The 27,297-nt window shown below is 42.0% G+C and overlaps 2 protein-coding genes across 4 annotated transcripts in view; one reads left to right on the top strand and one right to left on the bottom strand.

Moving 5' to 3' along the window:
• LOC307039347 (histone deacetylase 7-like) overlaps positions 1-18,706 on the top strand; it is a 41,450-nt gene extending 22,744 nt beyond the window's left edge. For all 3 annotated transcript variants that reach the window (XM_079681315.1, XM_079681317.1, XM_079681316.1), the window contains 16 exons: positions 1,073-1,320; positions 1,448-1,687; positions 2,169-2,361; positions 2,498-2,631; positions 2,737-2,857; positions 2,953-3,002; positions 4,340-4,447; positions 4,681-4,736; positions 6,347-6,434; positions 7,404-7,523; positions 10,001-10,098; positions 13,302-13,420; positions 14,346-14,479; positions 14,579-14,663; positions 16,175-16,313; positions 16,409-18,706. In XM_079681315.1, the coding sequence (XP_079537441.1) occupies positions 1,073-1,320; positions 1,448-1,687; positions 2,169-2,361; positions 2,498-2,631; positions 2,737-2,857; positions 2,953-3,002; positions 4,340-4,447; positions 4,681-4,736; positions 6,347-6,434; positions 7,404-7,523; positions 10,001-10,098; positions 13,302-13,420; positions 14,346-14,479; positions 14,579-14,663; positions 16,175-16,313; positions 16,409-16,451 (1,976 nt within the window). In that variant the 3' untranslated portion in view covers positions 16,452-18,706. The remainder of the gene's footprint in view (positions 1-1,072; positions 1,321-1,447; positions 1,688-2,168; positions 2,362-2,497; positions 2,632-2,736; positions 2,858-2,952; positions 3,003-4,339; positions 4,448-4,680; positions 4,737-6,346; positions 6,435-7,403; positions 7,524-10,000; positions 10,099-13,301; positions 13,421-14,345; positions 14,480-14,578; positions 14,664-16,174; positions 16,314-16,408) is intronic.
• Positions 18,707-18,860: 154 nt separating this feature from the next.
• On the bottom strand, positions 18,861-25,629 carry LOC307039362 (twist-related protein 2-like). Its single transcript, XM_079681340.1, has 2 exons — positions 24,481-25,629; positions 18,861-19,910 (listed from the first exon to the last, which is right to left on the bottom strand). The coding sequence occupies exon 1, from the start codon at positions 25,373-25,375 to the stop codon at positions 24,803-24,805; it is 573 nt and encodes a 190-aa protein (XP_079537466.1). The 5' UTR covers positions 25,376-25,629; the 3' UTR covers positions 18,861-19,910; positions 24,481-24,802.
• Positions 25,630-27,297: the final 1,668 nt, after the last annotated feature.

Below are 27,297 nucleotides of genomic sequence, written 5' to 3'. Positions count from 1 at the left end.
GAATTAAGCAGATTTACTATTTATTCATTATTTATTCACTTGGTAGACTCTTTAGTCCAAAGCGATATACAAATCAGTTCAATCCAAGCCACAGTAGATCAAAGAGATCTATATAAAATCCCTGGACCTTGCTGTTGATGGTTTACATGTCCAGTGCATCCTTTGGGTGACATTATACACAATGCTTTACATGCAAGTATTTTACGGATGAACACAGAATTCTGGCCAGAGTAGCACAGACAATATTGAAGCATCCTTCAAAGAAGACAGAGGGGGCTTTCAAAGCAGGGTGAATTGTTAATAATTGATTACAAAAGAACTATAAGGAATATTTGATCAAAGTAAAGGATATACCAGGCATTTCAAAGAAAGGATGGTTTACTAAGACATCAACCAACTTCCAATACTCAACTCAGATCTGTTTCCGTCAAACGTAGTACAGGTACACAGGAACTGGTGTGGTACAACTTCACCATAAAAGATCAAGGGACTCTGTTAGGACGTGTATGTTTTTCTATACTGTCTGTAGTCAGGAAGTAATGTTATTCATGCAGGAAGGTTTTCACCTTGTTTGTTCATTTTAGTATTGGGCAATATTTAGCCCTCCTTCTTCAGATTTAATCTTGTGCCAACGGCTGTAGGTAATAACCATAAAAAAAATACTAATAATTTCACTTTTTGACAGCAAACATTTGAACTTGTCTTTAGCAGGAAACACACATGTGGAACTCATACAGTCATAAGCTCCTTTAAGGTCTGCATGTGCAGGATCGTGGTGTTACCCCTGAGCCCCTCCAGCTGAATTAGTCAAAGGATGTGCTGTGAAAAATGTGGATGCACATTAAATTACAAAGTTTAGCAATATTGATCTTAAGGGTCTAGATTTATTTTTGCCATAATACTTTTAAAAATATACAGAACAAGGGCGCCCTCTACTTGGCGCTTGACCGAAATGCAGTTTCACAAAGAAACTGAAAAAGATATTCAAACCTCCAACCCTCCTCCTGTTCCATCGGCCAGCCTCTTTGTTTTCCATCTGATAACCTGCTGCTCTCTCTTCTCCTCCTTGCAGTTCATGGTCTGAGCTCCATTGCTCTGCAGCAGCTGCAGCAGCAGCCTCACCTGTCCTCCCCCACCAGGAGGGAGGGTGCAGTTCCCTTCCACAAACCCCTGAAGCGAACACACTCAGAGCCCTCGCCCTACAGCCACTCACCCCTCACGCTGCATGCCAGCCGTCACACACACATCCAGCACTCGCTGACTCAGCAATACCACAAGAGCGGGCTGGAGAGGTTCAAACAGAACGCACACCTGAGCAAGGTGAGGGGAGGCAGGCATGTTGCATACAAATAAACAATGCCTTTTTTTGTTGATGCGAATGCATGTTAAAGAGAACAATGGAAACATTAATACTTGTTAACACTATAAAACCTTTACCCTACATCAGCTGACGACCATTGAGAAGCCTCGCCTAACACAGATCCTATCAGAGGACATGGACCTGGAGGAGATCGGATCAGGATCTGGTTCGGGGCCCGGGTCCGTCTGTGATTCAGAACCCGGCTCCATGTGTGAGGACAGCTTCCGCAGAAGACAGAGCACTGCCAGCCCAGACTCAGTTTACGACACTGAGTCCACCACCTCCTCACGGGACAGCTTGATCGAGCCCTCACACTCTCTCAGCCAGGTATGGATATAAACTCACTTAATTCCAGGGGGGTTGCGAAGGGGGTTACTTACATTTTAAAGGAAAAGATAAGCACGCATTATATATTGCTTTGACTTGTTTTCTAGAAACAAGTTTACAATCTGCATCCGAAGTGCTTATATACAATCATTCACACATGTTTTGAACAACAGAGGGCGCTGTAGCTTTATTTACTCAATGTGAAAAAAAGGAGAGTTACAGTATCGTGTAAGAAAGCTTGCTTACGCTGTATTTTCTTTAACAGCTGCTTGTTCTAGAGAGGAAGTATTAGATTGACCAAATAATCAGTACTTGCGAGAGAGGCATTCAATTTTAAAGATTTCTCCAGTTACTTCAGAGTCTGAAATAACTGGAGAAATCTTTAAAATTAGAATTAGAGTTGAACAGCAGTAGCGCATGGTCTGAAGTTCAGACCATGCGCTACTGCTGTTCAACTCTCCTTCATTCCCTTCACCCATAGAGGCAGGTGATCCTTAGATCAGGTCTCCAGCAGGACTCCCAGAGTGGGCCTGCATTCATTTGGCCTCACCAGCCGCTGGGTCGGACCCAGTCCTCCCCGGCCTACACCTCTCTGCCTCCACACCCACACACAGCCATACCTTCCCTGTCCCTGTCCAGCCCTGCAGCAGAAGCCCAGCTCCGCTTCACCACAGGTGAGGAGCGCTTTCCTCATTTCTTGAAGACAAATGTTACGTTCAAATCATGTATGATGTAAAACATGAAATACTGAGGAAACTAATGTTTAAATGTTTATTTGTGTGTGTTCCCGTTGTGTCTCTGTGTGTCCAGGTCTGGTTTATGACTCTCAGATGCAGAAGCACCAGTGTACCTGCGGGGACAACAGCCGCCACCCTGAGCATGCTGGGAGGGTCCAGAGCATCTGGTCCAGACTAAATGAAACAGGTTTCAGGAGCCAGTGTGAGGTATGACACACACAAACACACACAAACACACTACACACACTGGAAGATCCATACCCCAAGAGTCAGTATTATAAGCAGTTTGTATTTGTTTCTGTGTGTATGTAGCGCATCCCCAGTAGGAAGGCCACTCTAGAGGAGCTGCAGTCAGTCCATTCAGAGAAACATGTTCTTCTGTTCGGCACCAACCCCCTCAACCGCCTCAAGCTGGACAACCGTAAACTGGCTGGTAAAATCAATATTAAAAAGAATAAAATAATGATGCTCTTATAATAGTAATATAAACATCCATGGCAGTTGAATGACAAACATATTCTTCTGCAGGAATCTTATCTGAACGGATTTTTGTGATGCTACCATGTGGAGGAGTCGGGGTGAGTGCCACGCACACACCATACAAAGACACACACACACACGCACACACACACACACACACACACACACACACACACACACACACACACACACACACACACACACACACACACACACACACACACACACACACACACACACACACACACACACACACACACATTGTTACCCATTTTAAAAGTACAAGTCCTGTGGGAATCTTTCCACTTACCAAATTGCGTACAGCAAACATGACATGGCTGATTATACCTCATTACACAATTAAACTAATAATAGTACAAATTGCTAATGCTATTGTTTTTGGCTAAGATAACTTTGAAACCAAATATGAAATCAAAGGCGGTACAAAGGTGAGATAGGAAAAAGGAAGAAAAGAGGGTATACATAGAGACTGTAGCTTGGAGGGGTGCGTGACTGTGAAGCTAGACTTTATTTAGAGGGAATGGGTGGGGGCAAACAGGGGAGGAGAATACAGAAGAAGGAGATAAATTGTTTAAAGTTGGAGGATAGAATGTATTCAATGTAAACGACCATGAAAGAAGGTATAATGAAGGAGACATACAAAGACCTAAAATGCCTGATGATCGGGTCACAGATAAAACTGCCCTGAAAAGTCTGTACATCTGCACAATGAGAAAAGGCAGATAAGAGAGGAGGAGAGGAGAGTAAGGAGAAGAAGGAGGGGGCTGGGTGTTAGTTGATAAGACGACTGATCCGCCTGGATTTCCGGACCTTGGCTGCTCTGGTGAAGAGGGGTGATTGGAACAAGATGGCAAAGTCTGTGATAAAAGAAATTCCTCTGATTTCATTGTTCCACCACAGCACACCACCATAGTGAGTTTTGAAACATGGAGTAACACAACACGGGGCTTATAGAATAACAAAGAGAATGATGATGTGGGAAAAAAAATAAGACTCTATACAATTGTTAGCATCCACAGAAGGACTAGAAGAAGGTCTGCTCCCATATATTTACACTGTTTCAAATACAATACAAGAATAGACTGCACTCAAATAATGATTATTTATTATTATTCAAAAATAAGAAAGTGCGTTTAAAAATACATTTCATTTTATGTACGTTTCAATTTGATGGATCATCATAAACAAAACTATGAGCTGACTCATTGACCGACAGCAGCTGGACTTAATGAAATGTGGTTAAACCTGCTGAATTGCATTTCTAAGTGTCACTGTGATGTACTGGTCTGACTGCATCTCAGGAATTCTTTATGGATCAGTCAAGACAGTGCAGTTTTGATGAATATAAAAAATATCGTCATCTGAGGCTGACTTTGGACTGACTCTACGTATCTCATCCCTTTTCTTCTCACAGGTTGACATCGATACAGTCTGGAACGAGCTTCACACGTGGGTAGCTTCCCGTGTCGCAGCAGGATGTGTCACCGACCTGGCACTGAAGGTGGCACAAGGAGAGCTAAAGGTGTGTCTCTTATCAGTAAATGCCATGTTTATGTTATTATCAGGTTGCAACAGGTTGTGCGGTAAACTACCATTAAGTAAAGACTACATTGCTTAAGCAACCCTCCTTCTGTAGCAAGATGGTGGACATGAACATAGTAGTACAGCATCTATTTGGCCAGGTGCCAGAAGATGTGAACCGTGCGACCCCTGAAAGCAGAAAGGTGTTACAGTTTTGGCTTTTTCCTCCCACAGAATGGTTTTGCAGTTGTGAGGCCTCCTGGACACCATGCAAACCACTCCTCCCCTCTGTAAGTACAGCAACACACACTCACACACACACACACACACACACACACACACACACACACACACACACACACATACACACACACACACACACACACACACACACACACACACACACACACACCAACCAACGTATACATACCAGGAGCCAGGAGGTCTCTACAAAGTGTTTCAAAGGATTTATTAGAGATCAGATACACTTCTGAGCGAGTGAGAGAGTCTAGGTCTCTCTGTGTGTGTGTGTGTGTGTGTGTGTGTGTGTGTGTGTGTGTGTGTGTGTGTGTGTGTGTGTGTGTGTGTGTGTGTGTGTGTGTGTGTGTGTGTGTGTGTGTGTGTGTGTGTGTGTGTGTGTGTGTGTGTGTGTGTGTGTGTGTGTGTGTGTGTGTGTGTGTGTGTGTGTGTGTGTGTGTGTGTGTGTGTGATGTGTGATGTGTGCTACCTGACTGATGCCCGAGGCGATCCACCTCCTCCACTCGGGTTCTTTTAAGCTTTCAAGGCACAGAGTAAAGCAGAGCAAAGAGGCCGTGCATGTGTGTGTGCGTGCACTGTACGTGTGTGTTTTTGTGTGCATAGATTTGTGTCAGTCTTTGATAGGAGGCATTAGCCAAGTAACCACAGCTGGGACCGTGTGTGTGCTCAGCAGTGCTTGTCACTGGTTATTTATGGGATGATAATGACTTTTCTTGATGAGCAGATTTGGAGAGCCTATATGATATACCGTCCACGCACACACACACACAAACAAAGGCAAAGTTTACGACCCATGCTGACACTGCCACTTCCAACATTCCTCCATTGTTTTTCATACATCAACACTTTTGTTTGCATACCTATACTGTAGACAGCGAGTGTTGAGGGAACTGCTGCGCCAAGTTGTCAGTGCATTTCTCTGAAACGTCCTGCCAGCAATTCACACTATGCTATCATCTGGAATAAGAAGGGAATTTTATGATAAGCTCAGTTTTCTATCCGTCACAAAATATGTGAATTCTGCATTTCTCGGAGGTACAATTATAGAATCGGCATAATGTTATTGACATGAGAAATACAGTTTGTTTGTCAGCATTGGGAAATAAAGTAGAGGTCACCTTGAAATGAAATATCCATTTCACCCATATTTGCAGCAACTGTCAGTCAGCAGTGGAAATAGTACCTAGATCCTTTACATATGTAAAAGTAGAAATACTACGGTGTTAAAATCCTCCCTTACAGGTAAAAGTTTTAAACTAATAAAGAAGTACAGAACTATTATCAGCTATATTTACTCTTATTATATTATACTATCCTGATTTTATCTCAAATAAATACATATTTGATATTAAAGTAATGTAAGGTATTAACGGGTAGTATTGTTGACCAAATTTGGTTCAAAGAAGCATAACATTGACATACTCATGTAAAGTGCAGGTATGTCAAAACAGTACTTAAGTATGGTACTTGATTAAATATATTTTCTATTCACTGCTGGACTGAATAGCCACCATGTGACGCCACGTGACTGTAGACTTAGAGGTTCCTAAGTTCCATGTGGTGTTTGTATGATATTAATTTGCTGAAGATGTCCTGATAAAAACATGTGGCCTCCTCTCTTCCCTGGTCTGTTTGTCCACAGGGGCTTTTGTTTCTTCAACTCCGTGGCCATCGCTGCCAAGCAGCTTCAACACAAACTCCACGTCAGCAAGATCCTCATCGTGGACTGGGTAAGGACTCACCGCATGAACGGCATCACTGGTCCCCACATGGATAGGAATAAACAGACGAAGAACACACATGCACACAAATGTATCACGGCAAACAAACACGGTCCCAGAAGCAGAGCAGCCCCCTACAGTAGCATTTCTATTAATCATTTATTTTAATAATTCAAAGTTTTCTCTGCTCTCCATGTCAGATCTGAACTGTCATGTATACTTAGAGTAGACACACACACACACACACACACACACACACACACACACACACACACACACACACACACACACACACACACATATGAACACACACAGTCATATAAAAACACACACAAACACACACATGCAGATATTGATCCGCAGCCAGGTGGTCCTCTCTGCTCACCATGTGTGTGTATATGAGCCTGTCCCATATCATTATACACACTGTGCTCTGTGACAGATTAATGCATCAACATTAATTACTACCTGCTTCATCAAAAATGCTTCTAAGAATTAAACACATTTCCCTTTGACAAGATAAAGCTTTCCAGGTTTTTACAGACCTTGCTCTGGATTATGGGTCATGTATTTTGATGTATACTTCATTATTAGAGAGTGGACTATCCTCTTCTCTCCTTTGTGAGTTGTGATCATTTAGTTGTTTTGAACAAATATGTGAATCCATAATGGCTTTCCCAGATAGGTCCAAGCTTTGAAACTTCATCCATAACCTTGAAACTGAAATTCTAATTCCAGAGCTTTGTAAAGTCAATATATGTAATCATGTGTGCTTATTTCCAAGATTCACAACATTTTCTTCCTTATGATGTTCTGCTTCATTCCATATTTGATGACATTACGCCTTTCGAAAAAAGAACATTTTCAATGTTTACACATCCTAAAATATGATATGCTCAAATCTTCATTCAAAAAATATCAATTGAAGTTTTAAATGTCCACCGCAACTTCCTAACCTGTCATCCAATCATTGTCCAGGACGTTCACCATGGCAACGGCACCCAGGAGGCTTTCTATAATGACCCGAGCGTGCTGTACATCTCCCTCCATCGCTATGACAACGGCAACTTCTTTCCTGGTAGTGGACATCCCAGTGAGGTAAGTCGTCCTTCACAGCGGTGTTGTGTTGTTGTGCTTTGTTTGTGCTGTCATGGTAACTGCCTGGTGTTTGTGTGTGTTTGTGTGTACCTTGTGAAAACAAAAGAACAAAAGAGTAACACATGAGAAACACAACGCAGGTTCTCCTCGTCCAGAGGATTCCTTCACTCTGACTCGTGAGAATATATTTCACTTCATGATAATACCACCCATGTGAAGATATGTGGGCACGGATATGTTGTCTAATTATTTGATTCCAGAGGGACATTAGGAAGCTCAAGAGCTTTGTGTATTAGAATATACTATATGTCAAAACAGGAAGAATGATTGTCATAATAAATCCAGGAATAATCTGCATGATGTTAAGCCTCAATGATATCGTCAATTTGGTCATATTGATGGATAATTTGCAGTGCAGAGGGGAAGTGGGACAGGTTAGCATGTATGTTATCCTGCTGTGGATTAAGGTGTTAAACCGAGGTTCTTGTGATACGATAAAAACTAACTTAACTGACCACTGGAATCTTAGCAATGCGATCTTTCTATTAAATCTTAAAACAAAGTGCTTTCTTCAAGTTTAATTGGAAAATGTCTGTTAAGGGTTTCTTTTTAGTGTTTTTCCATCTTAAAATAAATAGCTCAAATAAACTTGTTGCATTTGCTGCCTGTGATTCCTGCAACTTTTTGACTTCAACATGCATTTTCCAAAAGCTACAAATATGTTTATCCAGTGAATTTGCGTCGTAAGCCCCGTCACACTTTGATTGTGTGTGCAGCAGGTTTATTTCCCCTGTTGGAGTTTATTGCAGAAACTTCAGAGCTTTGGATGTAAGAAGTTCACAACAGGATGTGTACAGTCGGATTGCATGCCAATGTTTGCATACAGGAAATTGAGATGCCTATGAATTCTGCCTGCGGTCTTACCAGAAACCAAGTGTGATGACTATCCCCAGTCAGATGAATTGACCCCAACCCACGGTGGCATTCACAACCCATTCTATCCCCCACATCCCCTCCTCTCATTCTCCCATCCTCCCCCACAATAATGAGGATAAAATAGTCAATGTTTTCCCATAAAATCCCCCGATGAGGGACGGTACATAAAACGCTCTGCTGACTTGGATGTGGCTTCGCCTTAAGTGGCCCCTCAGCCTCTGTTGAGCTGTGTGGTAAACCTCTGGAGTCTAGCTGTCCCCCGTGTAGGTATATAACACACCATGGGGTAGGGGTGTGATGTCATAGCCATAACAGAGAGCACACAGTACCACACAGAAACCAGCGACGGACTAATCCAGTCCAGCAACTCTTGAAACATGAAAGAGAGAAAGAGGATAGAGAAGAGTGCAAGAGACTTGGAGCAAAGGCAGGAATTGTGTGTGAGTGTGTGTGTGTGTGTGTCGGCGTGCACGGGCGCGTCCATGCGGGTACATTACCAGTTGGCAAAGGACAGGAGGCCTCATGTGTTTTTAGTTTGCCCTGTGAACATCCCGTCCACTGAGAGAAGAATGGAGACAGACGCTCTGCGATGCTCATCAGAATTCTTTCAAACATCCTCTCACACCCATACACACATATTTATGCACACACACAAAGGAAATTACCACGCCTTGTTGCCAAGACTGTGTCAATCAAGCTCCTCATTCTGCTCTCTAACTGACACATTGACTGATGGTGAAGGGCTTTGAGAATGGCTAAATGGCTGCTAGCAGGACTACAAAGGGAAAAGCAGGAATCTTTTAAACCTTCATTCCAAGACCCGGGCCTCAGTTCACTCTCTGCCCCAAATATGTGAGGTCAAACTTAACCCTCATCCACTCTGCCTGGCATTTTGGGAGTACACGTCAATCTCAATACAGCAAATAAAATCCACTAAAATCATTTACAGTACCTCATCAAATCTAAATGAGTCATGTGGAGTAGTATTTAGGTTTTATTTGTCATGACATACACACCGAACCAACTAAATGTACATACAGAACACATGGTATACAGTCGAGTTATATACAAATAAAATATAAATAAAGCGTTTTACAAGATCAGGCAGCAATTTCCAAAAGTGAAATATTTCTCAGTATGGCTATAACCTAAAGCTGGGGAATCCTAAATGGTTGTAGCTCTGTTGTGGCTCGGACTGATTTATACGCCTATTTGACAAATTGTATCAAAATCAAAATGGAGGGACAGGGGTGTTGAATTAATAGCCACCCGTCTTTCATTTAGGAATCGTAATCACTCCCTGGTGTTGCCTTAAAGAGATTCAGCCTCTTTTCCTCGATTGGTGCAATGCAATGTTTTGAAACAGGCCGTGCTTATTTTGTGAACATTTGACACAAATATATCATCCTCACGCAGTTTCTCAACTTCCACTGGGACTAGTTAACTTTTCTAGACATTCACAGAGACTTTTTTCTCTCTTGGTCCCGCTCCCCCCTTTTCTCTCTCCCTTCATCTCTCCCTTCATCTCTCCCTTCATCCAGGTGGGTGCAGGTGCAGGCGAGGGCTTCAATGTGAACGTAGGATGGACGGGGGGTCTGAACCCTCCCATGGGTGATGCGGAGTACCTGGCTGCATTCAGGTAAATAAACATGCCTTTATCAGCCCATTCATATTTATTTCTTAAATGTGCTTGGTCTGTTCTTGTGTCTGCAGGTTCAAGCCCATTTTTGCTACAAATGACATATACTTACACATCACTTTCTTTCAAACATTTACCAAAAGCATAATATATATAATTAAATATACCAATACATTTATTTATTTTTCGTTGACTCAAAGTGGTGATAAATTATTTTTAGACTCTAGTTTTATTTTTAACAATCCAGTTCCCTTTCATACACAATGAGCACAGTCAGGACTCTGAGTAACTTACTTATCTTAATTAAGTTAAAGTTTACCATAACAAAAACAGAACTTAGGACAAATAAACAAAGTTATATTTTAGCGAGACTAGAATGACTCAAATGTTCATACGATCTGATGGTCGATGCCCAAATATTCACTGACTAAAAAAAACTAAAACTTTTTAGTTGACTGAGACAAAAGACTTTTAGTCAAGTGAAAATGTCTGAAAAGATAATGAGGATACTTTTAAACCAATATGATGAACAATGACATTCAACACAAGATTAAATAAAATAATAAGTGGTCAAATTAACATCTCCTGAGGTATGCTGCACAGTACCAAACTGTGGTGAGCTAGTTAAGCCAATGAAAGCACCAGATCCACACAATGACAGAAGAGCAGAACCAGCCAGGTCAGGAAAAGGCAGAAAGCATATTATATTCATGAGGAACAGGAATTAGAAGAGTGTGTGCCAGGACGAGTACAATGAGCCATTATTTGTTCTCCTCCTGGTTGAAGTCCAGTGGGATGCAACACCTGTGTGGGAGACAGACTTTAGAGTGTATTATCATACAATTACAATGCAATGTTGGATCTCCTTCTCCATGACGGATTACCTGTAGGATCTGGAACAGATTTCATAACTTCATTTTCTTAGTAAAACTGCTGTCAGTGTTCAAAACATAGATACGTCCTTAAGCCACAACTTTCCGTTTATTGTTGTGCTAAAAACAAAACCTAACCTTTGCTCTCACCACAGTTTTTATTTAATTTTTCCTGAATGAATATACTTTGGTTCCGCTCTACACGGTAACAAACTCTGTCAGCAACACCGGCTCGCCACCAGATAATTAAACATGATGTGAGCTCTGTACAGTTCTGCATGCAGCCGACTCAGTGGGTGGGCCCCTCGTCAAAGGAAAGATGCTAATGAGCTAACCCATACTGGTAAAGAAAACCCGAAGAGCCAATAGAGAGGCTCGGAAACACTAAGTCCAGTGTTTACTGGAGCTTCGGATGCTAATTAAGAAACAACTGGTCTTTTTCCTGAGCAGGCGTCTGGTTTTGGTATTTTCTATCCAGTTTGGGAAAAGGCAAGTGTTTTCATGTGTAAAACTTCCTCAGTCGACCGCACTGCAGAACTGTACCGTATTGTGTGTTAGCCCGAGAAACTTTGCCCTGTATCAAAGCTCTGAGGAGGAGGAGTGTCCCGGTGGTCCAGTGGTTTGAGGCACATACCAAGTAGCTGTGATGTCCGGGGCCCATATCCGCCCGAAGACCCTTGTTGCGTGTCATTTACTTCCAGTATCAACTATCTAATTAAAGCAACAAATTCCACAATGATATGAAAAAGGTCATTTTGCAAAAGTGCAGCAAAAAACGTTTTTGAAAAGCAAAATACATCGCAGGAGGGATTTCTCCATCATTCTGTGGATTCACTGGTGCAAATAAATGCATAACACGCTTTACAGGCAACATTTTATGCATCAAGAATCCATGTTTATGCAATTAAGCATCGAGCCTGGTGCCAGCACTTTAATTCAATTTGAAAACATGATTTACACGGTGGGATGTTCCAGACTATGTGTTTTCTGTTCATGATGGAACAGAAAACTGGCAGTCGTCGATGATGCGTGTCTCTGTTTTTGGGTGTGTGTGTTAGTGACAGGGGAAATAATGTGGTTGAGAAGTGGCGGTGGGACTCTCGTTCAATAAAGAGAAAGTTCAGCTGCGTTGAGATTAAGTGTCATGACATAGCATGTGTGGACCATTTAGATGATGGTCAGATCTTAAGGTCAGTCTAATCACCAGTAGCACAGCACACACTAAAGGACGTTTTTAGTCATTTATACATTTTGCCTGGTGCATTAGATATATATGTACATGCATGCACATATTTTCATAGGTTTTTTTAAGGTGGCTACTGACGAATGACAAACTACGAGGAGAGCAGAAGAGAGGAGAAGAAGTGGGGGGTGCATTGTTAGGGAATCCAAAGGCGGCGTAATTAGGCCCAATGGATCCCAGATGGCTGGCTGTCAGTGACGTGAGAAGAGGGACGAGCTCCTAATAGGAACCAGACGCACACAAACGCCTTTGAACTGCCGCTGAGAGAGGGAGAAGGAGAGAGAGAGAATCAAACGCGGCATGGGCCGTGCGCTCTTGCTAAATAACTGGCAGCGGGAGACGAGAGGAAGTGAGGAGGAGAGCGTTGAGGAGAGGAAAGTGGTCTCCCCTGAGCAGAGCAGTCAGTATGAGGGCGTCTCAGTCCAGATATGTCAAGGGTCCCATTCTTATCTGTTCGTGTCACTCTCAAATACAGACATTTTTCTCCACTTGCCCTAAATTTGCTTTGCTCTGACCGTTTTTTAATATATATACCCAGGAAGGTTTTTTTTTAGTAGTGCTCTGCTTCACATTTAAACAGTTGCACACATTCACACCTGGGAGCTACCCCACCTTCTACAGTTGGCCGCTACCCAGGAGTGGATCGAGAACAGAGATCAAGCGCTTTGCACAAGGCCTTTGATAATTTATCTTTCATCCTTTTTAAATGGATGGAGTTTGCAATGAAGTAAATGTTTGCAGTTAACAATCCAGAAAAAAAGGGATTTCACTGTAAAAGCGTTCCAGTTGCAAATCAATCAACCCTGTGATGTTTTTTAAAACAGAAACCAAGTTTGTTCTTTTCAATAACTATTATTTTTCAGTCCGGTCTGATGTTAAATTAATCCCTCAATGACTTCCTCTCTCACATTACAATATAGTATGCACTGTTCCAAGTTTGCATTTCTTGCACAAACGATGAACACCTGTTGAAAACATGATTTCTTGAATGTACTATCTTGTTTCAGCCAGGCCACAGGGCTTGAATGGACGTAATGTAGGATAGAGCGTTGGTTTGACAGCGTGTTGTTTCCTCTGTTCCCCCTCAGAGCTGTGGTGATGCCCATCGCCCACGAGTTCTCCCCTGATGTGGTGCTGGTGTCCGCTGGCTTTGATGCCGTCGAGGGACATTTGTCGTCACTGGGAGGCTACAAAGTCACAGCAAAGTGTAAGCCTCAATCAACCCCGACAACACACTCTCACACAGACAACGGCATAATAATAATGTCTCTGGAGAAAGTCTTAGAATGACCTCTGCCTCATATGAACCGTTGTTTTCTATTACCAGCCGAGACAGCGATGTGGATATTGTTTTCACATTGCGGGTCTCTGTGTGTGTCCATGGACACCTACTGTAGCGGGAACTACCACAGGGGAGGTTTTCAGAACCCTGCCATGTGTTTATATCTCTGCGGAGAGATTTTGTCACCGCAGAAGCGTCACAACCGTTCAAGATGCAGTCACAAAACTTAGCAGATGTTTGGTTAAGACCTAAATTATAGTCGTGATTGAATATGGGCTTGGTTTCGAACAAGGGGGCAACTGTAGAGATGTGATCGAAAAAGGTCTTAAGTTCACTTCTGTTTAGAGCTAGAAGTTGTCCTGCATTTCCTTATAATATCCATGTTTTCAATGTAGGGACATAAAGCAGGATTGCGTTAATAGACAGTTTAAATTCATAAAAAAAAAAAATCATTAAAAAAATCATAAAGCCTAATCGCACCTCACAGTTGAAAATCTGTTTTCAGGTAAATAGAATTGTGGATGGCACATTTTGGCCTCTTGTGATGTTTTAATTGAAACAAAAATTATTCAGTGCAACTTCATACAGAACTTAGACTTACGGTAATTTGTGCACTGATTTGAGAAAATGTTTGTTGTCAGGAACTTCTTCTTTTATTGTTTTATTCTCTAAATCTGCAAAGATCTGTTTATAATAAATATTGATCTGAATGGAAGTGAATGGTATCTATAAGTCAGGAAGAGCTCAGAACTCATGATGGCGACCTCAATCACCTCAATGTTGAGAACTTTTCCCAAACAATGAAGGAACCACTCAAAGTGTGTGTGTGTATGTGTGTGTTGTTGTCCAGGTTTTGGCTTCCTCACACGTCAGCTGATGTCTCTGGCCGGGGGTCGGGTGGTCCTGGCTCTGGAGGGGGGGCATGACCTCAAAGCCATCTGTGACGCCTCTGAAGCCTGCGTCAGCGCCTTGCTGGGCATGGAGGTGAGACGTGTGTGTGTTAACCTACAGTATGTGTGTGTGTGTGTCTGTAGAGATACACAGTATGTTCCATCCTATAACCCTGACCCTGCCCTCTCCCAGGTGGAGCCTCTGTCCCAGTCCGTGTTGGACCAGAAGCCCTGTGAGAACGCCGTCCAGTCGCTGCAGAGAGTCATCCAGGTTCAGGGTGAGAACTCAACAAAAAACAACAACGACAGCTGGACGTATTCAGAGGAATTAGAGTACCGTGAAAAACACCTAGACATTTGAGTATTTTCTGTAGTGATGAGTTTCAGGTGCATTAACAAAGTAATAAGCCACATGTTAACACACACACATTTTCCATCTTATATTCACATAGGTCAGTGGAGTGAAAAAAAAAAGTCTTTCTTTCCAGCCGCTCACCTGCAGAGCTCAGCACCGACCCGCTACCTGCAAATTATCACTAAATCAATGCCAGACCTGACCCGGCCTGACACGTTAATATAAGACTCGCAGCGTGAACAGTAGGCTACCATATACGCTCGGAGCGGGCTGCTGGGCACTATATGGAATAACATGTTGCACGTGCAGATTGGCTGGCAGGAATGCCCCTCACGTTTAAAAAAAAATGATTTTCACTTGTGTTTCCACCTGATGCACGACACCACCTTAAAACCAAAATCATATGTGATATTACTCGCAGCAGGCACCGCACGGACAGACAAATTCCTTGAATCTTCTGAAAGACATTTAGATTTTAAATGAACCTTACGCTACCAACCTTGATTCTGCTACTTTTGTTTCATTTGACATCACACACCTTCAGCGTCAAAAAAAAGTTCTCAATTCTCAATCCACTTTTCTTGTTTAAGATCACATTTTTTATACATTTCAATACTCCTCTCTGCATATCCCTCCTGCTCTCCGGACACCTCTCCTCCTTAACCTCCCTGTCTCCCATCCCTCCCTCCAGCCGTCCCACACACACACACACACACACACACACACACACACACACACACACACACACACACACACACACACACACACACACACACACACACACACACACACACACACACACACACACACACACACACACACACACACACACACACACACACACACACACACACACACACACACACACACACACACACACACACACACACACTCACACGACCGCCCTGGCTCCAATTATCTTCAAACACTTCTCTGGCACACGACCTTCGCAACATCCCCTCCTGATTGCACACAAATGTTATCCCAACCAAATTAGATTAATTAAAAATATTTGCAAAGCCGCAAGAATGTTAAGTCCATAATTTAGGCCCGGGGTGAAATATATGTTATTTCCATGCATAGCCAGAACACACACCCACACACACACACTCATAGATGAACACATTGGAAAACACTGATTGGTTTAACTGTGCAGGAGCCTGGAGACCCTGAGAGAACGGATTGCATTTGAGTTTCTGAAATTATCAACAAGGATATTTAGACCAGAGGCTGTTTATGTGACAGGCAATGCTTATATTCAGATCAAACCGCTACAACTGGTGGATCAAACACCAAGAACTGCTTTTTTATTAATGCAGTGCAGGCACTTTCCCTCAAGGAACAAGCCTCAATGAAAACAACACTGGAATACCAAGGCCATTAATCTTTCTGTTCTCCTCCTCTCCCTCTGTTCTCTCCCCTTGCTTCCTGCAGGTGAGTACTGGCACAGTGTGAAGGACTCGGCGGTGGACCTGTCCTACCTGCAGGCGCAGAGACGGAGGCTGAGGCGAGACTCGGACAGCGAGGCCGTCAGCGCCATCGCTTCACTGTCAATGGGAGTTTCCCCTGACAAGTAAGGAGGACATATCCAATATGTTCTGCTTTAGCCACATCACAGTACTGAACTTCATGTATCTCACAGTCTTTCTTCTCCTCTCGTTCATTAAGGGAAATGGAAGAAAAACGGACAGAAAAAGGTGATTCTCTCTGAGGAGAGAGTCTACTGACAGCTACCTTTGACCAAGTCTCTCTCACACACACACACACACACACACACACACACACACACACACACACACACACACACACACACACACACACACACACACACACACACACACACACACACACACACACACACACACACACACACACACACACACACACACACACACACACACACAGCATTTGGACTATCACTGGAAGCAGATGTCCTCCACTGTATTCATCACCTCCCAAACACTCCTCCACCTGCAGACCTACTTCAAACACACACTGAGATACAACATCCACCTGCGCAACATTCATACTCTCTCATGACGCCTCTACGTGTTGTCCTGAAGGGAGCGTTGGTTACTGATCTGAGAAAAAGTTAAGAAAGACAACGAGAGCCAGATTAATGCTCTCTCTTGAAGCATCAGGAGCTGACAACTCACTTCTGACAAAGCACAGCTCTGCAACTTCACCTTGTAAATGACTCCCACAAGAACTGTTGTAACCTTGAAGGTGGGGTCAAAGGTCACCCTGGCTTAGTGGAGCCAATCACTCTGAGCAGAAGGAGTCATCCCCACAGGACGTGCCGGTGACGGAGACCAGACACATCCTCCGCGTCCCACTATGATGATGTCATTTGTCCGACCGTGACAAAGTTCCAATGAAAGAAAAAGATCTTGTGATCGCTTTGCACTGCGCCGTTCTGGAATGTGAAAGATCGGCCATGTTGACAATCAAACGTCTTGTTTGTTCATGTTTTATTTTTTGAAAATTCACTCATTTGACCTTCGGCACACATTTCTGCGAATATCAGCCGGAGATGTTTAAGAATCCAGTGAGAAGCTACAGTAAAGTCCGACATGCATGTGTTTCATATTCTTTTCTATGTCTGAATATTTTCTTAAATCGCTTTTTTCTTTCTTTCTTGGCCTGTCGGGCGAGCACATGCAGAAAGTCTGTGGACGGATGCAGTTATTGGTGAGGCTCCCCGGCAGATAAAAGCAGCCTTTGATGAAGGGCATCTTTAAAGTGTAGACATACTGTAGTTTTGTAACAGTGGCATTAGTCAAAATGAAGAGCTAATACTTCTCGTCATTGGAGTATCAATATCAGGGGAGAAGGAGATTCTTTACACGTCTTCAAAGACGCAAATCACCCATGATGCCTCAGTACAGCGTGACCACTCAGAAAATGATTGTATATACGACGATGCTGATCACATTTTGGATCATTCAAAGACAAACCTAAAGTGCACTTACCCTCAGGATGGGAGGGGTCTTAAAATCTGAACTTTGATGATGTTTGTTAAGTGGACCAGTGTTTCTACCTGTGGATGAGCATTCCTGCTGTACTTTTTTATTTCATTATATTTCCTTTATAACGAGGATATGACGTGTCCTTGGTTTGTCATTGACGTGGCAGGCAGCGTTCTGTTTACTGTCAGCAGCGGGGATGTTTTTGCGCCCCGGACCAAACATACGATTTTAGCAGTTAAGATAGAGCAATAGCACTGAGATAGTTGAATACCCACAGTGCAATTGGACACAGGTTAAGCGCAACCAAAGTTTATGAGAACAATGTGCCGTCCCTGGACTGGCATGGCTTAGAGAACTTCAAAGACTTTGTGAATTTTTCTTTTTTCTATCCAAACAGTTGAACAGCACCAAAAGAACAGGATGGATATATAAACACATTTCTTGAAAAAAAAACTATTTATACATTCAGATTCTTTGTCTTTTTACTTGTGTAACGCAATGAAGACGGTGCTATGGATTTCAAATGCAGTATGTTTTAATTTTTTGTTCCTTCACTTATGTTGCATTGTGTACGCATCCAAAAACGAATCTTTGTTGATGTTATGAAAATGTGAAGAAAAAGAATGATGGCGAGTTTCAGCTCCATATCATGAAGGACAATCCGAGTGTAGCTTTTGTAATTTTACAAAAGAAATCATGCAGCGACCTGACATATCATATGTCTTATCTTTTGTCTTAATTAATGCAAATGATTTATTTTTATATTTGATATCAAAAATGAACCCTGTGCGTACTTAGAGACCAAATTGTCCGCCTGTGTGCCTTGAATTGTCATGCTGACCAACCTTTGTGAAGGTAGCCTTAACAAACTGAAAGGCCAGTTTCATTCTTAACTGACTATGTAAAGTGTAAATATTGACTTTGTTTTTTGTCTGCCTTTGTCTTTTCTACTATTTTTGTTTCCAAAAAAATCCATAATAAAGGTTAATTCTATTAATTTGCATAAGAGCTTTTATTTACTCCTATAAACATATAAACTTGCTTCACTTTAACGGTAAATTCACCACGGCTTCCTGTCCTATGGGAATTTTTGGACTGAAAGCCGAAAGCTAATGTAATATTCCTTTGACTATCAAAATATAACACTCGTATACAGCATTAAGAAAATATTTATTGTCCACAGGAGTTGACAAAATAAAGATTATCAAAAGCAAATGCAAATCAATACAAAACACAAATGTTCAAACAGTAATCAGACTACTTATGGTTTCAAATGAGTCCTCTGTTATGGCTGAAATCACAATATCAACACTTTGGCGCACTTTACAAGAAACGGTCTGCTTTTCAATTTTTTTGCATTATTTAATGAAAACACTCTTAGCAAGCGGCTTTCTTAAAGCGGCGGGAAAAAGATATACATGAATCAGTATTTTTTGCTTTTTTAAAAAACAACTTTTTGCGACACATAACAAACGCTAAAGTGAAAATAATCAGAATAGTGGCTGAACTGTGATCAGTGGTTTAAGACGTTTTCCCATGGGCATTTTCATTAAAGCAGAGTGTAATGCATGAGCAGAGTTGAAGTTATACAGTGTGCATACACCAAATTCACAAACATACACTTAGGCCTACTCAAAAAACATACACAATAAAAAGAAAGCTATCCAGTTTCTACAGCACAACAAGCAGAAGATCTTCGTCAGATTCCACATGCTCCTCTTTCTCCCACAACACGGGCTCTGAGAGCCAGAGCGATTAGCTTATTAGCATTTTAGCTGTAAACATTCATTGGCTGTGACCGCCCTCTAACCATCACTGTGCCATTATCATTACTCATCTTAATGTCCGTCTGGCAGTGAGTCATCCGATGCCAAGAGGATGATGGTTATCACGGTGTTACCCAAGGCACTCGAACCAGCAGCCATTTTGTTTCTTTGTCAACGCAGGCCAGCTGTTTGTTTGTTTGTTTGTTAGTTTGTTTCTCTCCTTGTTTGCTTCATTCAAAATGTTCAGCCCTTGACTCTCGAATGAGGAGTCATCATTGATGTTTCAGAAACACAGTTAATCAAGAATACATCTCAGTGTCATGAGGCAAGCACGCGTCCAGAGAAAGAGAAAAAGTTGTATGAAAGATAAAAAGCCGGGGAATTGTCTTCTGATGTTTCTTTTTTGAGAGTCGAGGATTTTCCATTGTCAGTTTTCTGCAAAGATAAGAAACCAAAGATGAGAACATTCATAGGATAACACTTTTAATATTTGTGTGTCAGTCTGAAGCATATTTGTTTCAAAAACAACTCTGATATGTTAAGGTTATAAAATGTGTAAAAGCAAACAAACACTTTGGTTTTGTGCAAAGCGGAAAAGTCCCTACAGCTCCTTTGACTTCTCTTCTCTTGTTTTAACAAGCAAACATTTCATCTGGAGCATTTTCTGTTCACCCTAATTACAGTGTGCCTTTCCGTGCTTCAAGAAAGACACACAGAGAGAAGAAGAAGAAGTCAGTAAGACAGAGTTAGACGTATGTTTGTGGGTGTCAGCCCATCACATGACTTTCATTATGCCATAAACACGCCAATGTGTAAATTGACAAACAAAAGCTTGTCTTTGTGCCGGGCGACCTCTAATCTGTTGTTCACATTTGTTCTGTTTTTCTTTTTATCTCACATTGTCTGAGTTTTAAAGTTACAGAATGGAGGATATTTAAATATAGGTAATTCAGAACATTTTTTTGTTTATTAAGAATTCATATAATCTACTTTTATTAGTATTTATCTCTCTTTACCCTAGCTTTCATTGGTAGTGGCAGACTCCGCCACTGTTGCACTGGATATAAGCAAGAGAGATCCACTGGATATAATTGTTAAAGAAAACCCCTTAAAATGTGTTTCTGGAGTTTTTTTTTGGAATGGCATTCTTTATTTCAAGATTTTGCACTTTTCTGTGACTCGAAGATACTTTTATTAATGACAATGGATGACAGACCCTGATGCATTTTTCACTCAAGTTATGTGCCGTTTTGTCGCCTACGTGTCAAACCAGAAGTCATTCCTCCATGGCTCTCTATCAATGAAGCTGTCTGAGCGAGGCCCACACACACACAACTGCAACAGCACATATGCATGCAGCAGTTAAATACAAATAAAACAACAACCCTCCCACCTGCGCTCGCCTCACAGTCTCTAAAAATAAAGAAGAGTATCAGAAGCCACAACTTTTGGATGAACATTTTTTAAAACGCATTCGAGCCGCAGAGGACTTTACATCTGGTCCTGGATCAGTCCAAAGTAAAAGCCAGAGATTTAATATGCACAGCAGAGCACCAACAGCTGGTCAGTGCAAACTGTACAACAAAAAGCACACACATTCACACACACATTCACACACATGGACGCAGCAGAGCCAGGAGTTCCGGCAGAGGAAAGAGCAGTGACAGGCATTTTGATTATAGTATAAACAAAATGGAGAGTATTGTTTTTTTCCAACTCAAACAGAACCATCTCTCATTTTGAGCCAGACACCCACACGTCCTAAAAACAAATCATCAAAATGTACTCAACTGTCCGCTGTGTGATCATATTTGTGATGGTGTCTATGTGTCTGTGTGCTAGGCTATAGGCTATAGGCGATAGGCTATCAAGGAAAAGGGATGTCTGCCAGTAAAAGTACAACAACATATTAGAAATACTTGAATATTCAGTGAGTCTAATGGTATATAAACAACTTTCTAGTTTTTTTCTTAGTGGAAGAATACTTTAGAGTTTAGATGAATAAATTACAGAAACACCGTTAAAACAAAATGCTACAAAAAATACAGCCTCCGATCACTTCTTCTTGCACTTAATGAAACTGCTAAACGCTTTTTAACCGCAACATATTGTCATTTATTCCTTTTATTTTTGTCCGCTCCCTGAAAACCATCTGCCATTCTGTAGAGGAGATGTGGATTAAGATTTTTAAGTTTTCAGAAAACTTAAAAGAGTCTGCATCTAATATTTTGTTGACACCCTTGATATATTGGACCTTCTGTGGGTTTTCAAATAACGGAGTGATATACATGTAATTTAACGCATGTGTACACACTGTTTTAAATGACATGCATCATGCATACACACATTTGATGTTTCACGGACTCTTTCTAACCTCATCGTCTTTCCTAAACTTAGACGTTCAGGTCAGTTTCAGGCCTTACATTTGTAGCACTTTCTGCGGCGGCCCCTGCAGAGCTGATGATAACAGGCAGAGCCGGCAAAGTGGTAGGTAATAACTACCGCGTTGTGTTCAAGGACACACTCAGCTACCACGTGCAGAGGCCTTGGCATTCCATCCACAGCACTGAGTGGAGCCCTGGACGTCTGCTGCTGAGGCCACTAGAGGTTTAATAATAACGCGAGTGGAACACCTGCAGTGTGCACATGGCCGGGGGCTGCTTGTGTGTGTGTGTGTGTGTGTGTGTGTGTGTGTGTGTGTGTGTGTGTGTGTGTGTGTGTGTGTGTGTGTGTGTGTGTGTGTGTGTGTGTGTGTGTGTGTCTGGACAGTGTAATGTATATAGGTTGTATGTAGCCTGTGTGTTAGTACTTGAAGGATTATTTGTGATTCCTGTACAGTGAATAAAGTTTACTTTGAACCATCTATCTGATGACATGGAGGTCTCTGCACTTGGTCACATTTCTGCCCCATTGCTCTTTTTTCAATTAAGTGCTTATCTTGTATGCTGTCATTCTTCCTGGCTTCCTTTTTTTCTAAAACTTAAACTGTGGTTCTCGTAAAACTAAAACCTGGAGTGTTTTAGAGATTAAAATCCCCTAAACAACATCTGCAAGTGTATTCCTGTTTACCAACCTGCAGATGTTTTCAGATAGACACACACACACAAACCACACACACACACACACACACACACACACACACACACACACACACACACACACACACACACACACACACACACACACACACACACACACACACACACACTGCACAGGTAGTTAAAGTGCACTGCAAACACACACATCGTTACACATGTACATGCGCTGACACACACACACACACACACACACACACACACAGGCATGTGTGCCTGACCCTAACCTTGGTACACACACCTTCCTAATACCTCACAACTGTTTCCAATCTAAAGGTTCCTGCTTGTCTGGGCCCCGGCGGGGCCTGATTGCACGATACAAGATCCTAAGGAGAGAGGGCAAGGCTGCAGGGAGAGAGGGAGAGAGGGAGAGAGGGAGATGTGCCTCCACTTATTTCTCCCCACTCTCCCTTTCTCTCCTTCCTTTCATGCTGTACCTGTACAGGAATCTGGTGTCTGTTAAAATGGTTGAAAAAAACCAGACCCTGTGTGAAGTTGATCCTTCAGATTCTGGAGGAAAACATTTGTCTTAAATACATCAGAGGTCTGTCAAACACTGCAGAGTTTAGATTGCTATGATGATAATGTGCTGTTTAGTTAGTTTAGTCAATGAAGTGAAACAACTAGAGTGCTTAAAAATGCATTGCAACAACCTTTCACTATATTTGACTATGTTAGCTGTTTTAATCATGGCAATGATTTTAAGAGTCTATACACTGGATTTCTTTGTACAGGATTTATAGATATTTATTTCATTACCGTTTACAAACATAAAATAATTATTTGCATTTCATTTGTTGATCATTTTTGACATTTTCCAATTACATGGAGAAAATGAACACATCATTTGCAACAGCATTTTGAATTTTGCCAAATATATTTTTGAAGGACTTTTACTTGACTGGAAGATTTTCTTTGACAGCAACTTTTTGCAAGAGTTGCACCCAAAATGGCAGAATCATTTGCAAAAAACCAACACAGAACAAACATATTTGTTTTGATTTTATCCTTTATGTTATCTAAGTCACGTACCATTTATTAACTAAATCAGTTTTAATGTAACGAGAAGCAACTAAATATCAGCATTTTAAATTCTAAGAAAACCCGAAAAAAAAAAGAAATAAATAATGAGTTTTAGGGATCAGTGATCTTTTACTTTATATTATAATATTCTTGTGTGACTAAAACATACTAACATTGAAACATCAGAATTAGAAACATCATTTGTAATATTATAAAACTGTAAATGTGGTTTTTTTTAAGAATCTGTTATACATCGGAAAACACTTTTTGTATATTTGTGTTTTTACGAGGTATATTTTATATTTTTTCCCCTTGTTGCACAAAACTCCCAGATGTAAATATCCAAACCGATAAGTAATGAATGTAAACAGTAATCTACACATCTTGTTTTGATGTGTAGATATTTCGTTATTTTAACTACGTTTAAAATGAGTTTAAATTCTCTTGTGATCGTTACGATGATTTGTAAACATCTCAGTTAATGTCCAGTTTTAAAGGAGCTTTACAGATCAACCTTGCTTTAAGTTGTTTAGTCTGAAAATATCTGTGATCAATTTTAAAATTCTACGTGTAGGACAGATTTATACATTTAGGGAAATGTTTCATGTTTGCGTTAATTTGAACAGAATACTTAAAGAGATCTTGACCAGCACAGATTTTTTTTTTGTAATCCTGTCTGCTTCTTTTTAAAAGTGCATTTGCTGTATTCTTTGTTGAAAGCTACAAATAATATTCTGAAACAAGACAATAACGAACATTGAATAACCTACAAATTGTGCTCATGACATGGCGAAACAGAACTGAGTGCACAAAGGTGCATGTTTGTAGGATGTCTGTGTGTGTTCATGCAGTCTGTGTGAGTGTGTGTTTGCAGATTTTGTCCATACCTGGGGGGCTGCAGTGGAGCGTCTTGTTGCACTGGATTAAACTGTAAGACAGACAAGGGAGAGCAGTGGAAACAGTGGAGGGGAACAGGGTGAACTCAGAGGGTTTAAAGATCCAACTGTCTATACAGATGAAGTGAACCATCATGGATCACATAGATGTAGCAGGAATGTATAGGGAGGTTTGAGATGAAAAGGTTAAGATCAGACCAAGAGGGGAAGAATTCAGAGGTTCAGAGGTCAGGAAGTGGGTGCAAACACAGACACGGGCGGTGGGGTGGAGATGTGGACACGAGAGGGTTTAGAAGAGAAGTTCGATGGGATCCTAGTGGCTTGCGGACATGGCCCAGGCCCCCTCCATTCTCCAGACGGAGAAGGCGTAGCTCAGTCTTTCGTGGGCCAGGTAGTTGCAGCTGGCCAGCTTGGCGTCCATCTCGTCGCTCTGCAGCACCTGGTACAGGAAGTCGATGTAGCGTGAGGCCAGTTTCAGGATCTGGATCTTGCTCAGCTTGTCCGAAGGTAGTGTGGGGATGATTTTGCGTAGAGATGAGAAGGCGTCGTTCAGGGACTGAGTGCGTTGACGCTCCCGCACGTTTGCGATAACACGCTGAGTGTGGAGGTCCTCAAAGGGCTGATCGAGTCTGGGCCCCAGCGGCGTGGGGGCCAACGAAACCACTGTCGTTGGGCTTTTCTTCACCTTCTTGGGGCCTGACGGCAGCAGGCTGGTGGGACTGCCGGTGCTGCTCTCCTCTGTCTGACCCATGCTGTCCTTCTTGGGGAAAGGCGTACGCTTTCGATTTCCTCCTTGGTGATTCTTCTTCGATCCTCTCTCCAATTCCTCCTCGCTGGCCCCCAGACCTCCTTCAGGGGAGTTAGTGCAGGACACCTCTTCTCTCATTGTACCGTCCACAAACAGCCTCTCAGCTTCCACTGCAAAGACAAGAAGCTGTGATGCTTCTCTCAAACCTGGACTTGGAAAGCGTGTGTAACAAAAGTCTTCTCTCTCGTTAGGGAAAGTTACGGCTTCTGAAGCTCCATCGGATTGGACGTCGCTCTGGCTGTCCTGTTTCCTGGTTACCTTGTTAAATATCTCACTTTCACATTCCCCTCTCAACCTGGCAGACAGAACAACAACAAACCATCTGACAGGCAGGTCCACCTCCGCCTCTTTTATACCCAAGCGCTAACTCGAGGCCTGCGGGCAGTTCTGTTTGGCTGAGAGGACTTCCAAAGGGCGTGGTCCGGCATTATCCAGGCAGAGAAGCAGGAAGTGTGTGTGTGCTGGGCGGGCGATAGAGGAAGGGGGTAAGTGGAGCTCTCAGCCAATAAGAAGCGCTGTGTCTAATGTTGCAGGGATGTCTGAGGCTTTATGGGTTCCAGATTTGGGGCTGGAGCGTCAGTCCACATGCTCTCATGTCGGCATTCTCATTCATCAAAAAATTAAATCTAAATGTTTTATTTCGGACAATCAGCAGTGTAAACTTTTGTATACAACATTTACATTGAGTATTTTTATGAAGACAAACAACAGCTTTATTTTTTGTAACTCAAAGCAATAAATCATGTGTATTAATGTTGTGCTAAACATTTTTTAATTTTTCCTTTACGAAGCGTGTGTTTACACTGCTACGGTTTTTACCATGCTGATAACCAGACACTATAAAAACAAATCTGTTAAACCTGCTGGACGGAGTCATCGAAAATACTGCCGATTAAAAGGCTCAAGGAGGATTTGCAGGTTAAACAAAATGCTTTATGATATAGACCTGTTGTTTATAAATGGTACAAATTATACATTTGACCATGACAAACTGTAAAGTCCTGCAGAGCAACAAAAAAGTTTTTTTCATGAATTTGTTTTGCCACAGCAGCTTTGGGTATATCTGAGAGAAAATGTGAAGTTGTGCAAGAACACATCCTGGAAATCATTTCACAAGATGTGCTTTTTTCCTGAAATATCATGTGTATGTAAATACTGATGTACACTGAGCAACTCTCTATAGACCCGTTCTCTAACACCAGAGGGCTTGGGTTAAAACTATGACGTCAGCTGCTGCCTGTCATCCACCTTGGGTTGGGAAAGCAGCACAGACAGGACCCTGAATAACCCCTGACCTCAGTGACCCTGTGACCTCGGTCTGCAGAGGTGAGGGAGCACCTAATTGTGCCATCCACGGCCCCGAGGCAAAGCCAACACATGTTCTACCTCCAAACCGCGAACCCATCTGGGTCTGCACCCACTTAAACACATTTGCTACTCGTTGCCAGTCATGACACAGCAGAGAGGTCTTCTTGGGAGGATGACGAGACATGTTTCTGGATCATGTTTGAGCAATCTGCGTGGGACAACCAGCAATTTTAAACAGAACTACTTTATCTGACTTTGAATCACGATCAGTTTCCCAACATTGTATCAGTTTATACCTTCATGCGTCACAACTCCAGTGACTCATGTGTGCATCACCGCAGGGAAATGTTGTGGGGAGCTTTCTGCACTCTACGCTGCGGAAACTTTGTACTTTTTGATGACAGCATACCTAATGGTAGCATTTACATGTCATCACCTCCAAACAAGAGTGGTTTCATCTTTGATGTTTCCAATACTGATTTAAATTCAGTCGCCGTCTAGACATGGCATTCAGAAACCTGTATTATTTACTAACAAAAGTTTCCTGGGTTGTAACTAAGCCTCATTTCATTCATGACACGCTGCTTGACAGCTCCTAGCCAACAATTTGGGTGTGATTGCCGCGGCATTTGAAGGACCGCGTGTGCGGGGAGCAGTTCAGAAGATTTTTGATGAGCCTCGTGATTGCACTG

This window comes from Notothenia rossii (genome assembly GCF_949606895.1).
Source record: "Notothenia rossii genome assembly, chromosome: 5".
Classification (NCBI taxonomy): Eukaryota; Metazoa; Chordata; class Actinopteri; order Perciformes; family Nototheniidae; genus Notothenia; species Notothenia rossii.
Note: the sequence above shows the minus strand (reverse complement) of the source record. Positions and strands in the feature narration are given on the sequence as shown.